At 46.8% G+C, this 16,835-nt stretch overlaps 1 protein-coding gene across 1 annotated transcript in view; it reads left to right on the forward strand.

Annotated features, from left to right (window-relative positions):
- Positions 1 to 14,811, forward strand: part of LOC132582786 (tomoregulin-1-like) — a 98,916-nt gene extending 84,105 nt beyond the window's left edge. The window contains exons 6-7 of the mRNA XM_060254504.1: positions 12,436 to 12,584; positions 14,684 to 14,811. Of these exons, the coding sequence (XP_060110487.1) occupies positions 12,436 to 12,584; positions 14,684 to 14,811 (277 nt within the window). The remainder of the gene's footprint in view (positions 1 to 12,435; positions 12,585 to 14,683) is intronic.
- Positions 14,812 to 16,835: the final 2,024 nt, after the last annotated feature.

Genomic DNA, 16,835 nt, shown 5'->3' on the forward strand with positions numbered 1-16,835 from the left:
AACTGCCTTGCCCGCCTTAGGTGGAAAAAGGCTGACTTGGCAGTGGCTGCAATCTGAGCCTCCATTGATAATGAAGGCTCCAGTAAGACTCCCAGACTCCTAACCCGGTGCGCCGCTTTCAACGGCGCCCCGTCGAAGACCGGAAGAGGTATTTCCCCTTCCCGGGCGCCCCGACCCAGGCAAAGGACTTCTGTCTTCGCTGGATTCAATTTCAGCCCGCTCCCCCTCAACCACGTTGCCATATCCTGCAAGGCCCGGTCTAAATTCTCAGGGACGCAGTCAGGCCGGCCGTCCATCAGTAAGTAGAGTTGGGTGTCATCCGCATATTGATGGCACCCAAGTCCGTATCTCCTGGCAATCTGGAGCATTGGCATACAGTGTGTCTTTTACCCAGAATGCTTCCCCCTGAACCAAAGATGGAATACAGACTTGACCAGAGTTGAAGCAGACTTGACACCTTGTTACTGCAACCTGACATCAAATTCAAAATAGAAGACTTACCCTTCGACGGTTAAGGACTCTTCAATGCCACTACAGATGATATTTTTGACAGAGTGTGCTGGAAGACGTCCCTCAGTTACTAACATATGTACTCTGCAAGGAAAAGAAGAGGGGTGGAATGGAAGCTGCCAAGACTCCAAAGGCCAGTAAGGTATCTGACACCTGTCATGGAAATAGACCATGGGCACACGTCACTGCATATTGTACTATTACAATAATTTGCATTTCTAGCCAGGATATCTTGTCTACAGACAGGAAAATCCAGTTGTGAACTGCTGCTGTAGTGCAATGACATCCAGTCCCATGCAGGTGCAAGACCAGGCTTGCTTACTAGGTCTTTCAACCTAGTTACAAGGGCCTAGACTCAGATACAAGGGCATAATCAGGGACACCATCTGGAGTGAGATTGAGACTGTACCACTTGAGGGCAGATTGCCATGGAAGAAACCAGCTGGAGGCAGAAACACTCTCATGTGACTATTCAGGTCACCTGTGTGAATGTCAATTCCTTCTTTGCTTTTTATGGTATGAGCCAGGGCTTTTTTGAGCTGGAACGCACCAGAGCGCTGCTCCAGATGGCTTGGTGAGGGCTCCAGCTCAAAAAAGAAGGCAAAGGGAAGGCAGCAGCGTGGCTTCCTGATGCCCATCTCATCAGCTGGACTTGCAGGGCCAGACTGCGCTGCATTGGCAGCCTCCTAGGGCCTGGCTCACCAGCTGGGATCATGGGGCCGCACCACGCTGCGGCACAGCTTCCTGAGGCCTGGCTTCCTGGGCCCATAGGATAGAATAGAGAGGCCAGGCCGCTGCTGTGGTGCAACACCAGAGAAAGGGTTTAAAGTTTAAAACCCCTTCTCTAGCATTGTGCCGTAGTGGCAGCCCAATCTCTCCATTCTATCCCATGGGTCATTGCATATTATAATATGCAAATGAGATCCTGCTAGGCTTTTTCTACAAAAAAAAGCCCTGGTGTGAGCAATTAATTATGATGCCTGAAAGATCCCTTTGCCTCAATGAAAGTGTTGATTTCTGTTCTGAGGTTGAAACTCATGAAAGAGAAACCTTTCCTCACTTGTGGACTGAGAGGCATGTGTGAACCAACATTACAAGGCCACTGGTGGGATGACTTGAAGAGTTAAAAGGACCTAGCCTTCAGTTTCATGTTGTATCTTCCTTTAAAGAACACCAACTCCTGGAGCAGGCAGCCATTGTGATGGTTCTGCTTCAGCTGAGCATTCTGAGAGTATTATCTTCACAAAAGGATTGCAAACTTGCATTTTTCAATGCAAGATCTTGCCTCACTAACCTGTTACAGTTCTTTGAGGGAGTAAACAAACATGTGGACCAAGGGGACCCAATAGATATTGTTTGCCTTGATTTCCAGAAAGCTTTTGCTAAAGTTCCTCATCAAAGGCTCCTTAGTAAGCTCGAGAGTCATGGAGTAAAAGGACAGGTCGTCTTGTGGATCAAAAACTGATGAATTAATAGGAAGCAGAGAGTGAGTATAAATGGGCAGTCTTCGCAGTGGAGGACGGTAAACCGTGGGGTGCCGCAGGACTCAGTACTGGGTCTCATGCTCTTTAACTTGTTCATTAATGGTTTGGAGTTGGGAGCAAGTGGTGAAGTGGCCAAGTTTGCAGATGACACTAAATTGTTCAGGGTGATGAGAACCAGAGAGGATTGTGAGGCACTCCAAAGGGATCTGTTGAGGCTGCGTGAGTGGGCATTAACGTGGCAGGTAAGGTTCAATGTGGCCAAGTGCAAAGTAATGCACATTGGGGCCAAAAATCCCAGATACAAATACAAGTTGATGGGGTGTGAACTGTCAGAGACTGACCAAGAGAGAGATCTTGGGGTCATGGTAGATAACTCACTGAAAATGTCAAGACAGTGTGTGGTTGCAATAAAAAAGGCCAACGCCATGATGGGAATTATTAGGAAGGAAATTGAAAACAAATCAGCCAGTATCATAATGCCCCTGTATAAATTGATGATGCGGTCTCATTTGGAATACTGTGTACAATTTTGGTCACCACACCTCAAAAAGGATATTATAGCACTGGAAAAAGTCCAGAAAAGGGCAACTAGAATGATTAAAGGTTTGGAACACTTTCCCTATGATGAAAGGTTAAAACCCTTGGGGCTCTTTAGCTTGGAGAAACGTCGACTGCGGGGTGACATGATAGAAGTTTACAAGATTATGCATGGGATGGAGAAAGTAGAGAAAGAAGTACTTTTCTCCCTTTCTCACAATACAAGAACTCGTGGACATTCAATGAAATTGCTGAGCAGTCGGGTTAGAATGGATAAAAGCAAGTACTTTTTCATCCAAAGGGTGATTAACATGTGGAATTCACTGCCACAGGAGGTGGTGGCGGCTACAAGCATAGCCAGCTTCAAGAGTTGATTGGATAAAAATATGAAGCAGAGGTCCATCAGTGGCTATTAGCCACAGTATATTATTGGAACTGTCTGGGGCAGTGATGCTCTGTATTCTTGGTGCTTGGGGGGGGACAAACTGGAAGGGCTTCTAGACCCATTTGTGAACCTTCTGATGGCACTTCGGGGGGGGGGGGGGGTTGAACACTGTGTGACACAGAATGTTGGACTGGATGGGCCATTGGCCTGATCCAACATGGCTTCTCTTATGTTCTTATTGTCAAGCAATATTTTATCTTTCTGTGACTGTCTATGTGTATCTGAATATAACTGCCATACTGTAACTGTTACTAACCCTGAACTAAGCTAAGGCACATCAAAGTAGAGAATTAGCCGGCGCCTCTTTCGCACCTCTTTCGCTTTTACTAACAAATGCAGGAATTTGCTCTTTGAAGATAAAGCCTCCAGGAACAGTTTCCCAGGCCGGGCCTGGACCCAGGAAAAATAACCACAGAGGAGATAAAGAAGTTACCGTGTGAACTTTCACACATGAATACAGGATTGTTTAGCAATTGTAGCAATGTTTAGAGAACCTTTGATGTGCCACCTTTAAGTATGCATTCTACTGCTACTCTGTATCAGTTCCAATACTTGGCTCAATAGAAGCACATGGATTATCAATAAAACCATACTTTGTTTCAACTCAAGGACTGGTTACTTTGAAATCTGCTTGCTTGACATTTAGGAACTGATGCATTAATAGAGTTTATATGCACTGGCAACTTTTAAGCCGGATAACAGAGAACCTATCGATCCCTTTAAAGGAGTAGAAGTAAAGACACCCCCCTGGCACATCGTTAGGGCACGGAGAGTCGGGGGCCATGGGTCCCCGCTACACATCCAGGAGCTGTTCATCACCCCTCGGAAGTGGGAGCCCCGCACCTCCACCACCCTGATGGACGAGGCACTGGCACGTCACAAGACCTTTCTGACGAGGCCCGTGAAAGGGAGGAAGAGCAGGAACCCCGGAGAACAAGGGGACAAATGCCCCATCTGAGATTATGACAAACGGGGAGGACTGCGGTCAGACGATGACCGCCGCGATGGGTCGGACTCGGAGGAGGAAAACGGGGGTCCCCCAAAAGAAACAGGCATCCTAAAGACCGTGAGGGGAGAGATGGCAGCCATGGCTCGAGAACTGCGGGACGAAATCCAAGCGAACGCCACTTTCATGGCGTGAGAGATGCAGAGGCAAATCGACTGTGTGTTACTGCGTGACTTTGGGAGGGCCTCTCTGGCCCCAGCCGCACCACCAGCCCTGCTGGCACCACCAGCAGCGCGAGCCCCACCAGTGGCTCCACCAGCGGTTCCGGTGGTCCCAGCCCCACCCGCTGTGGCAACCTGGGCCATCTGGCGGCCAACTGCCCAGAAAAACCTCGAGCCCCCCCCCTTACCCCGAAGCCAACAGCGACGGGATCCAAGAAGATGACAGCCAGGCCCAAAGAGTCGAGTCAAGGAAGCAGCACAACATCGATGGTGCTAGACGAGGATACTATAATTTCGGACGACATGAGTGAGGAGTCGTGGGGAACTGAGCCGGCGGGAAACGAGAGTGACCTGCACTGAGAGGTGCCGAGAGGCAGGTCGTGGATCTAACGGCACTGTTATGGGTGAGAATAACTGGATCCCTGTTTTTTGTTCCATTGACTTTGCTAAATCGAAAGCTCAAACGCTTCATGCACGCCTGAGCCCTAATTGACTCTGGGTGCACGCGAGAAATTATCACCCCAAAGCTAGTGGATGCTCTTGAACTAATCCAAAAGCCCCTGCCCCACCCGATCCAGTTCAAACAAATGGACGAAGTTAAACTTCGGACTACCTATGCACGGGCCTTCTCTACCGCGGCCCCTTCCTTGTGGAATCAACTCCCAGAGGAGGTGCGGGCCCTGCGGAACCTTGATCAGTTCCGCAGGGCCTGCAAGACCACCCTTTTCAAACAGGCATTCATGAACGGCTGACCAAGTCCACAAAGAAACATCAAAATGGTCCAGTCTGGAGATCCGCCATCATTCACAAACTGACAGGCATAGCGTCGATTAATAACGGTACTGTCAGATCTAATTTAATGTTTTTAGATTTAGTAACTGTTTTAACTAATGTATTAATCGGTTTGGGGTTAATTTAATGTTTTGTTAAATGTATTGTTGTTTTACTGTTGTTAGCCGCCCTGAGCCTGCTTGGCGGGGGAGGGCGGGATATAAATAAAATTTTACTTACTTACTACTTACTATTATGCGAGGGGAGCCCTGTGTAGAAGAGGCTCAGGGCGTACTGGTAGGAATAGAGGACCATTGGGACGTTGAGGTTTTTGTTATCACCCCTTCCTCATCCTTTGATGTAGTACTGGGAGTCGGATGGTTAGCCAAGCGCCAGCCGGACATACAATGGGGGGACCAAACCATAGACTTTACTGACAAAAGGTGCATGCACCATCATTGGCTGGGGGATTGGGGACCTAATCTACCCCCCCAGGAACGAAAGAATGTGTGTATCTGTGGAAGAGGTTCAATCCATCCCCCGGGAGTATTGGGACTTGTGCAGGGTGTTTAGTGAGGAGGAGGCGAATGAACTCCCCCCACACCGGAACACCGACTGCGCCATTGAACTTATCCCTGGCCAAGAGCTACCCAAAGCTAAACTATACTCTATGAGGTGGGCAGAAAAAGTGGAGCTAAGGAAATTCATAGACAAGAATTTAAAAGGGGGCTTCATTAGACCAGCCACCGCTCCACACGCCACCCCCGTCCTGTTCCGGAAAAAGAAGGATGGGAGCCTTAGACTTTGCACTGACTTTTGCTGGATAAATGGGATCTTGATGTCCAATGCCTACCCCATCCCCCTGATCAAAGATTTGTTAAGCATGGTGTCGGAGGGGTCCATATTCACGAAACTGGACCTGAGGGACGCCTACTTTAGAGTACGAATCAAAAAGGGGGATGAGTGGAAGACTGCATTTAACACCCCGATGGGACAGTGTGAGTACTTAGTGATGGCTTTTGATTTACAAGGGGCCCCGGGAGTATTCATGAGTTTTATAAATGAGGTCTTGAGAGAGTACCTGTACAAGGGGGTAGTGGTGTACCTGGATGACATCGTTATCTATTCAAAAGACCTAGCCTCCCACGTACAACTGGTGAGAAAGGTGCTCACTACCTTGTATGAACATAAACTGCATGCCAAACTGTCGAAGTGTGAGTTCCACCAATCAGAACTCGACTATTTGGGGTTTCGTGTCTCTGGGAAGGTGTTGGCGATGGACCCCATCAAGATACAAGCAATGCTAGATTGGGAACCCCCGAGGACACGTAGACAGCTACAATCTTTCATCGGGTTCGCCAATTTTTACAGGGGCTTCATTCAGGGGTTCGCCCACGTGATGTTGCCCCTAACAGGCTTGATAAAGGGGTCTGAAGCGAAAAAACCGGGGACGAAATTAGCTTGGACCCCTACTTGCCAAAAAGCCTTCGAACGGCTCAAACGCTTATTTACAAGTGAACCGGTGTTACCTCATCCCAATGAGCTTAAACCCTTTATGGTCCAATGTGATGCTTCCAACACGACTGTAGGAGCCATATTAATGCAAAAAGACTTGGAGGAGAGTTTAAGACCATGCGCCTATATCTCTAAAAAATTCTCACAGGAACAGCGCAACTGGTCAGTGTGGGACAAGGAAGCGTTTGCAGTGACTTTTGCATTGAAAACATGGCAGTCCTGGCTCGAAGGAGCAATGGGTGCTGTTTGAAATCTGGACTGACCATAAGAACCTGGAAGCGCTTACCGGGTGTAGAAAATTGACCGAAAAACAGATCCGGTGGGCCGGGTTCTTCGCAAAGTTTGACTTTACTCTCAAGCATATTCCCGGGTCGAAAAACTTTCTAGTTGATGCGCTATTGAGGCTGCCCCAGCACAAGAGTCAAAAGGAGGAGGTGGTGGACTCTATCATCCCTCCTAGTGCCATAGCAGGCGCCGTGACCACACGGTCAGGGAAAAGCATAAAGCGCCAGAACCGTGGGGGGGGAATAGACTGATTGAGGAAACAGAGCGCGAGGGCGAAGGGAGACCACAAGGACTCACAAAAGGGGCAGGAGGGTTTTGGTATTATGATGAAAAACTGTATGTCCTCAAAACTCTGCACAGGGAGGTTTTACAGCATTGCCACTGTAACAAAATATCAAGCCATATCGGATACGTAAAAAGCCTGCACTTAGTCAACAGGCAGTTCTAGTGGCCACACATGAAAAAGGACATTTCAGAATTCGTGGCTACCTGCCTGGTGTGCATAATGGCAAAGAAAAGAGGAGAGAAACCCCCAGGTCTCTCCAAACCAACCCCCATGGCCGAACGCCGTTGGTCGGTAGTCTCTATGGATTTCATGGTGGAGTTACTGGTGTCCCAGGGACGGACTGTAATCGTAGTAGTGGTGGACACCTTTTCAAAGCAAGCCCACTTTATCCCTTGCAAAAAACTGCCCACTGCAAAAAAGCTTGCCTATTTGTTCTTTCAACACATTGTTAAAGTACACTCATTCCCGGACACGGTCATTAGCGGCCACGGGCCACAATTCGTTGCCAACTTCTGCCGGGAGTTTTGCAAACTAACAGGCGTGGAATAAGGGTTAAGCTCTGCATATCACCCCCAGATGGACGGGCAGATGAAACGAATGAACGCCCTTCTAGAACAATATTTACGGTGCTATGTTAACTACCAGCAGTCCAACTGGGTGGAGTTACTGCCATTTGCTGAATATGGGTACAACAATAGCCTCCACAGCTCCACCAAAACAACACCGTTTAAGATTGTAAATGGCTATGAGGGGAAGCCCTTCCCACTGTTACCCAGCAACAGTGGAGCCCAACCACCCACTTCTTGCCAGCAGTGGTGGGAGACGTTGGGAAAAAGATGGGCTGTGATCCAAGACAACCTGGAAATGGCAAAAAGGGATTACAAGGCACACTTTGACAAAAAGCACTCTCCAGAGTGGGAATTCAAAGTGGGAGAGACAGTATTTTTATCCACCAAGAACTTGCCGTTGCTACAAACATCCAAAAAGCTGGCCTTTAAGTACCTGGGGCCATTCAAAATAAAACGGGTGATCAATAAAGTAACAGTGGAACTAGAGTTGCCTAAACTGTTTAGTAAAATTCACCCTGTTTTCCATTGCAGCCTTCTTCGGAAAGATCCGGGGGCTACGGGCTGGCACCCCTGCCCTCCAGAGCCCAAACCTATTCAAGTGAAGGGTCAGAGTCACCATGAGGTCCAGGAGGTGTTGGATGCCAAGAAGAAGAGGGGGGTACTATATTACTTAGTCCGTTGGAAATATTTTCCCCCAAGCTGTGATGAATGGGTAAAATCCTCCGACCTTAGGGCCACCTTCCTCAAAAGATTTTACCTACTGCAGCCAGACAAATCCCGAGCAGGAGCTTAGGGGGGGCAGTATGTCAAGCAATGTTTTATCTTTCTATGACTGTCTATGTTTATCTGAATATAACTGCCATACTGTAACTGTTACTAACCCTGAACTAAGCTAAGGCACATCAAAGTAGAGAATTAGCCTCTTTCGCGCCTCTTTCGCTTTTACTAACAAATGCAGGAATTTGCTCTTTGAAGATAAAGCCTCCAGGGACAGTTTCCCAGGCTGGGCCTGGACCCAGGAAGAATAACCACAGAGGAGATAAAGAAGTTACCGTGTGAACTTTCACACGTGAATACAGGATTGTTTAGCAATTGTAGCAATGTTTAGAGAACCTTTGATGTGCCACCTTTAAGTATGCATTCTACTGCTACTCTGTATCAGTTCCAATACTTGGCTCAATAGAAGCACATGGATTATCAATAAAACCATACTTTGTTTCAACTCAAGGACTGGTTACTTTGAAATCTGCTTGCTTGACACTTATGTTCATCTCTAGCTGTATTCTATAATTAGATTGTCACAGTTTCCCCACCACATTACATTCAGTGCAGACATACAGCTTTATCGCTTCTTATTATATTTGCAGAAGTTTTTTCTTGTGCTTTATTTTAATTTTATTGGCCTGATAAAGAGAACAAAGTGAATTTTGAGCAGGTGCTTGTCATAAACGCACCGTGCTTGCAAAATTAACATTCAGATGGATTCAGATTAGTACAGTAGGTGACATTCCTGCCTTGGAATGCATGAACAAATCACACTTGGAAAAATATCACCAAAATATAATTCATCCTTAGTTTTTCATTTCATGTATAAATAAATTATAGAGAATATAGCTTGGAGAAATGAAAGAGACCTACATGAAGGTTTTCAGAAGCATTATGGAATTCACAAATGCTCTCCAGGTACAAAGTCTTGATCATCTGTATTTCTTTATGGCAAATCTTTCATTTGTTGTTATTTTCTGCATTTTCTTTTATGGCGATAATCCTACTAAAGGAGCTGATCTGAAAAGATATGGGAAGAGTCAGCTCATGTATGCGCACCGTGGGTGCCTGTCCAATTTCCCTGTGAAGTTAGAAGGTTTAACTCTTACCATAAGGCCCACAGTGGGAACCTGTCCAATTTCCCTCTTCCTTCACAACTTCCATTTTTGTAAACTTCCAGGATGTGATCCAGTTTTGCTCCAGGGCACAAGCAGTGCATTTAATAATAAGAAGGAGCATCTGGTTTAAGCACTTGGAAAGTGGGCCTTTTTCCCAAGAGCAGTCTCTTCAGAGAAATTCTCTGGCAGGCTTTTCTTTGCTGAATCCAATCTAGATAAGCTCCTAGGTGAGGCAGAAGAAAAGATGAAGGCAATGCCTTCAGCCTCAGCCAGTAGGAATAAAGACTCAAGATCCAGATCTCATTGGGTCTCTTGCAACTTCAGGGAATCTGGATGAGGAAGAGACATGAAAGATCCTTTGGAGATTGGAGCCACCAGAGTCCACCAGCATCCGTCAGATATGACAAAAGCCTGCCTGCCAAGAAGCACACTGCCTAATTACTAATCAAAGGCTGGCTCCAGTTCTTTCTTTTTTGGGTGTGTGGTGGGGGGAGGTCTGGAGCTCTTCAACAGCAGACAGACGGGTGCTGTCAATTATTACAAAGGGTTACATAATAGAGTTGTGTCTATAGCCCCCCACCATCAGTTTACACCATCCACAGTCACAGGTCCCCGGAGAGAGGCACCTACTAAACCAGGCAATTGAGCACTTGACTCCAAATCAGCCTATTTTCACCTTCGACAGATTTGGCAGCTAGTCCCCTATGTCTCATCCTGTGACTTGGCTATTGTGATCCATACAGTGGTCACCTCCAGATTGGACTATTGTAACTTGCTCTACATGGGCCTACCCTTGCTTCTGATCCGGAAGTTACAGCTAGTGCGAATGCAGCAGTGCAGCTGCTGTTTGTGATGCCTTGTGAGCACACATTCAGCTGGTCCTCTGCAGACTGCACTGGTTGCTGATAGAGTTCCAAATCTGGTCCAAGGTATTGGTTCTAACCTTTAAGGCCCTGAATGTTCAGGGACCAGCATATATGTGGGACTGGCCTCTCCCTGACGGGCCCAAAGATTGACTGATCAACATCAATTGGCAATCCCTGGCCCAAAAGACACTCGTCTAGCCTCAACTAGGGTTAGGGTCTTTTCAGTCCCGGCCCTGACCTGGTGGAATGAGCTCCCCATAGAGATCAGGGCCCTGTGGGATGTTCTGCCATTCTTCAGGGCCTGTAAGACAGAGCTATCCTGCCAGGCTCTCAGTTGAGGCAGTGGACATTCATATGGGATTGGCCCCTCCTGCCCAAACCTGCTCCATTGCCTTAAAATATCCAGTTAACCTGCAGTCTTTGAGATTCAGAGTATAGGGTGGATATAAATCCAATGTCATCATCATCTTAATGTTCTTTTTAAATGGATGTAACTTAGATTTTAATGATTTTATTATATTATTATTATATAGTTTTATGTTGTAACCTGCCCTGAGCCCTCTTTGGTAGGAATGGCAGAATAGAAATCCCATAAGTAAATAAGCAATAACAGAGTATCCCCCTGACTTCAGAATTTGGTGATCCCTGGTGTCTGTGGTAGAGCTGTGTTCTCTGTTGATCAGGTCTCCTGCACAACCGTGGTGGCTCCTCACGGTCTCAGAAACAGGAAGCTTCTGTTCTTGATGGCTGCTTGAGAAACGTGGGGGATTGTTTAGGTGGCTCGTGGGTTGCAGTGTCCCCTGCATTGTGGGTATTCTAGTGCAGAGCTCTTTTCAGCAGGCATTTGTTGCCAGTGAAAAGGAACACTCTCTGAAATATTTCACTTGGACACAATAGGAAATAATCCAGATTGCATAATCCTGTTTTCTTTTTTCCAGAGCAGCATAATTAAAGTGCTGTCAGAAGGACTCTGGAAGCAGGAATGGCTGTTTCATTAACAGTAACCCAATTTTACTGGGGGGTTTTTTCAGCAATAGCAAAAGCAAAACAACTGAACAACAAACATGATCCTGATTTATAGGAAGAGATTTGTACCAACACAACCTAACATATAGATTCTTTAAAATGCCCCCTTTTTAGAATTTTCATGGCATAAGTATCTTGGCACAGGGAAGAGAGGGCCTGTCGCTACTGCCTGCAGTGATCTTTGAGCTGCAGGCTCGGGGGGGGGGGGGGTACTTTTTCATCTGAAATTCTAGGAAGCTGTGATGTCCCATGAGAGTAGGGTGCTCTTGTTATTAGGCTTAATTGAAACAGTTTTAAGAATGCTTTTATTAATTTTATTTACCCTGGTCAGGATAAAATACAACAAATGGTAAAAAGCAAGTTTATAATATGACTACACAATTGCTGTCTGTAGCATCTTCAACCCATTGGATTCCAGAAGGTGGCCATGATCTTTCCTGCGGTGTGACAGACACCTCTGAGCACCAAGGGCCACCTGAAGCATCACAAGACAATGAGGAAGCCTCCCTGTTCACCAGACTGCTTTTTGAGGGCGGGGCGGGGGGAGAGTAAAATAAACACATTTGCACAAATGGGGAGAAAGGAGACCTGGACTTCTCATCATGACCAGTAATGGGTTGGACCCAGTCCCAGATTTCCAGAGATAGGAAGGGGGTGGTCTTTGCCCTTCCCAAATTCCCCGGCAGACTTCCAGCTCCCTTCTCATGCTTCTTGTCCCCTTTTGGGCTTCAGAAGGAGTCGGGAAGCCACTCAAGCCTGCTCCTCAAATGGAAGGCCCTTCTTTTAAGGGAGGCATTCTGCGAGACCCAAGCTAAATTCCTGCCCAGTGTCCGTGTGTGTGTGTGCTCTCACACACCTAACACTCAACCTGAAGGAGGAGTTCTGATGAATTCAGAAACTGGCTAACTACTTTTTTTCTCCCAATACTCTCAGTAAAACAATTAACCTTCATTCACATTCTCATTTGCAATTACTACACTGGCCCATACTATTAAATCCAGGGGTATTTATTTTAATAAGAGACATGATTTTCTTTCGGGTGCCATGCTGAATGGTATGATCCTGATCTCCAAACATATTTGTGTTTCCAGATGTGTCTGCAACATAGACTGTAGCGGGTACAGCTTTAACCCTGTCTGTGCATCCGATGGAAGTTCCTACAACAACCCCTGCTTTGTTCGAGAAGCATCTTGCCTGAGACAGGAACAGATCGATATCAGGCACCTGGGACATTGTTCAGGTACTTTTCTTTTCTGTTTCCTCTGGGAAAGGACACCTGCTAGCAAGGAAAGGGAAGAACTTTACTGCTTCTTTTTCGCTTTAGATATAGACATAGTGCATTTGTGTGTTGCAACTATGTAGAAATACAGAAGAACAATTAGAACATGGTTTGGAATACAGACTTTAGTATCCTAGAAGTCTCAAACTTTTATTTATAAGCAGAAGTTTCTTGTCTGCATGGTTGCAAAGATATGCTTGGAAGCAGGTCAGAAGCCAGAGAAGCTGCTGAGTAGGATTTCTGCTTGTCCTCCGTAGCACCGTGTCCTTCCCATGACTGGTGGCCTCACAGCTCTTTGAGGCAGGGGCAGCAGCTCACCAGCTTTGCAGCAGCAACGCCCACTCTGGGCTTCAAGCAGCAGCCAACTTGGTGGCAGCCACTTGCCCCAGCCCACCTTGCGTGGGATGGGAGCTGCCCTTTGCTTGAGCCTGGGGGCACTGGTGTGTGTGTGTGGGGGGGGGGGGGGTTGGCAGAACTGATTCTAGGAGCCCATTCTGGACTTTTGCCCAGAATCACTAAGACCACCTTTACTTGAAGTACACAAGAGGCTGGAAATAGTTAACATTTTGAATACATGAAATGTTTGAAGAGGTTCCATGGTTTTTTGGTAGAGCATGTAATTTGCATGTAGAGGGATCCCAGGTTCGATTTCTGGCATCTCCAGTTAAAAAGGACCAGGTAGTGGTGGAAGGGGGAGAGCAGCTAGAATGTCAGGCTTTTTAGGATCCAGTCTTGTTTCTGTCTCCATGGGGGTAGAAACTTGGTTTGTGTGTCAGTCCAGTGCTAACTTGAAAACAGTGCTAAATTGAAAACAAATCAGCCAGTATCATAATGCCTCTGTATAAATCGATGGTGCGGTCTCATTTGGAGTACTGTGTGCAGTTCTGGTCGCCGCACCACAAAAAGGATATTATAGCATTGGAGAAAGTTCAGAAAAGGGCAACTAAAATGATTAAAGGGCTGGAACACCTTCCCTATGAAGAAAGGTTGAAACGCTTAGGGCTCTTTAGCTTGGAGAAACGTCGACTGAGGGGTGACATGATAGAAGTTTACAAGATAATGCATGGGATGGAGAAAGTAGAGAAAGAAGTACTTTTCTCCCTTTCTCACAATACAAGAACTCGTGGGCATTCGATGAAATTGCTGAGCAGACAGGTTAAAACGGATAAAAGGAAGTACTTCTTCACCCAAAGGGTGATTAACATGTGGAATTCACTGCCACAGGAGGTGGTGGCGTCCACAAGCATAGCCACCTTCAAGAAGGGGTTAGATAAAAATATGGAGCAGAGGTCCATCAGTGGCTATTAGCCACAGTGTGTGTGTGTGTGTGTGTATATATATATATATTTGGCCGCTGTGTGACACAGAATGTTGGACTGGATGGGCCATTGGCCTGATCTAACATGGCTTCTCTTATGTTCTTATGTTCTTAACTTGAAGACCAACAAAGCTGAATTCTGGATATAAACTTTTGTGTGCATGTACACACATGAAAGCTCATACACAGAAGAATTTAACATTGTTGGTCTTCAAGGTGCCCCTGGACTCAAACTTTGTTCTGCTGCTTCAGATGAACACAACTGCCCACCTGGATCCTGCTTTGTGTGTGTTTGCGTTTTTTCTGTCTTTGTACATAACAGTAGTGCATGATGATTCTGATCTTAGGGCCATTTCTACAACTGAGCGATGTGACAGAATATTGTTGTGATTCTGGATGAATTAAACTCTGGGATAACAAGGGGGATGATGGAGTTCTCCTGCCGTCACAACCCTGTGCTGTGAACGTTAGCTGAGTTTGGGCCTGATTCTGCCATTGCCGTGATTAAATGTGGATCAGCTTTTGACTCACTGCACCTTGGGGAGTACTTGAGGCTGTGGGTCTTTCAGCTGAACTGCATCCACAAACAGGTGCCAAAGGTGGTCTTGGCTGATATAGTTTCCTTAGCCATGTGAGCGAAATACTGAGTGTGTCTCTGTCTTGCAGCCATTTAGGGGTTTCCCCAGATAACAATCTGTTCCAACCAGGGAGTAACCTGAATACGATGTCTTCCCTCCCACAGACTCCGATGATACAGGCTCCTTGGGGAAGAAAGACGAAGGCCTGCCATATCGACCAGATGTGAAAGGTACAGTCTCATGCAGGGCTGTTCCCAGCAGCAGTCGAGATGCCAAAACACAGAAGTTATAAATGCAGTGAGCTTTGCCCCTTGCAAAGGGTCATGCTTATCAAGATGTGTCTGCTATGGTGCTTTAAATATGGGACCATTTCTTCCCCTTTTAAAGAAAGAGCTTTGAAATTTGATTAGCAGCTGTGTTAAGCATGCTAAAATACTTCATTGTCTCCAGTCTGGCTCAAAGAGGCGAAGTTTTACTTGAACAAATACTATTCCATGGGCACCTTTGATGGCCACGCCTATTTGCAGAGTGTGCTGCGAGACACTTTGTATAAAAAAAGCATTTTTACTTATTAAAGGGAATTGGACATATAAATGGACTCAGATGAACAGATTTTTATGTTCCTTCTGCTTTTTTTCACATCCAAGAATAGAGTGGTTATGTCCTTTTGTGCTGGAGCCCTTACACGTGCCTTATATTGATGTCAAACACAGTCCTGTTATTAAGAAGGTAGATGGAAGCTTTCATGTTTTCTGAACAGTGACTTATTCCTACAAAATTGATTTCCTGTGTTCCACATTTCAGCTTTAAAGGTGCCTTTTAATGCTGACAGAAACTAGGAGAGGAGGGCCTTTCTAGAGAAAAGCAATTTCCTTCTGTTGTCACTTTCTCTCTCCCTTTTATTGTATATTGGAGAAATTTGTGCTAGTGTTTTTTTTTTTTTTTTAAAGAAGGCTTTAAGAATTTTGACGTTTTCTGTAGGGGAGAGGAGATGAGCCCCTTTCCTGATATGTCCCTCAAAGAGCATTGTGCTCAATGGATAGCAATCTTCTGCATCCCTTTGGCCTCATCTGGATCGAGGGCCTTCTCAGCTCTAGCCTCAACCTGGTAGAACAGTCTTCCAAATGAGATCTGGGCCCTGTGGAACCTAATAAATACAATAAATAAACACACAAGTTCACTCAGAGCTGTTCTCTCAAAGCAGTTTCTGTGAGAGCTCTCTCAGCTCCACCTACCTCACAGGGTGTCTGTTGTGTGGAGGGGAAGGGAAAGGAGATTGTAAGCCACTCTGAGACTCTGTCCTTAAAAGGGCAGCTTCTGTCAAAGCTCTCTTGGCTCCACCTACTTCACAGGGTGTCTGTTGTGGGGAGGGGAAGGGAAAGGAGATTGTAAGCAATTCTGTGACTCTGTCCTTAAAAGGGCAGCTTCTGTCAGAGCTCTGTCAGCTCCACCTACCTCACAGGGTGTCTGTTGTGTGGAGGGGAAGGGAAAGGAGATTGTAAGCCACTCTGAGACTCTGTCCTTAAAAGGGCAGCTTCTGTCAGAGCTCTCTCAGCTCCACCTACCTCACAGGGTGTCTGTTGTGTGGAGGGGAAGGGAAAGGAGATTGTAAGCCACTCTGAGACTCTGTCCTTAAAAGGGCAGCTTCTGTCAGAGCTCTGTCAGCTCCACCTACCTCTCAGGGTGTCTGTTGTGGGGGGGAGGAAGGTAAAGGAGATTGTAGGCCGCTCTGAGACTCTGTCCTTGAAAGGGCAGCTTCTGGAAGAGCTCTCTCAGCCCCACCCACCTCCCAGGGTGCCTGTTGTGGGGAGGGGAAGGGAAAGGAGATTGTAAGCCACTCTCAGACTCCTCCGGGTAGTGAAGGGCGGGGTAGAAATCCAACCTCTTCTTCTTCTAATGCAGTTCCGCAGGGCCTGCAAGACCAAAATGTTCCACCAGACATATGGCTGAAGCAACAATAGTAGGGTTGCCAATCCCCAGGTGGAGGCAGGAGATCCCCTGGTTTGGAGACCCTCCCCCCGCTTCAGGGTCATCAGAAAGCGGGGGGAGGGGAGGGAAATGTCTGCTGGGAACTCTGTTATTCCCTAGGGAGATTTATTCCCATAGAAAATCATGAATAACTGATCTGCGGGTATCTGGGGCTCATGGGGAAGGCAAGAGTGGTGAGGCACGGTGCGCTTGGAGGGACTTCCCTTGCCATGGGGGTGGGGTGGGGCCCTAAGTACAGGTCATGTGGCAGAGACTTTGGAGCTTCCCACTCAGGCAGAGAGGGCGAAGCCCCTCCTCGCCTCCCCCATAGCTCCCCTTCTCCAAGGA

Source organism: Heteronotia binoei, chromosome 14, assembly GCF_032191835.1.
Source record: "Heteronotia binoei isolate CCM8104 ecotype False Entrance Well chromosome 14, APGP_CSIRO_Hbin_v1, whole genome shotgun sequence".
In the NCBI taxonomy this organism is placed as follows: domain Eukaryota; kingdom Metazoa; phylum Chordata; class Lepidosauria; order Squamata; family Gekkonidae; genus Heteronotia; species Heteronotia binoei.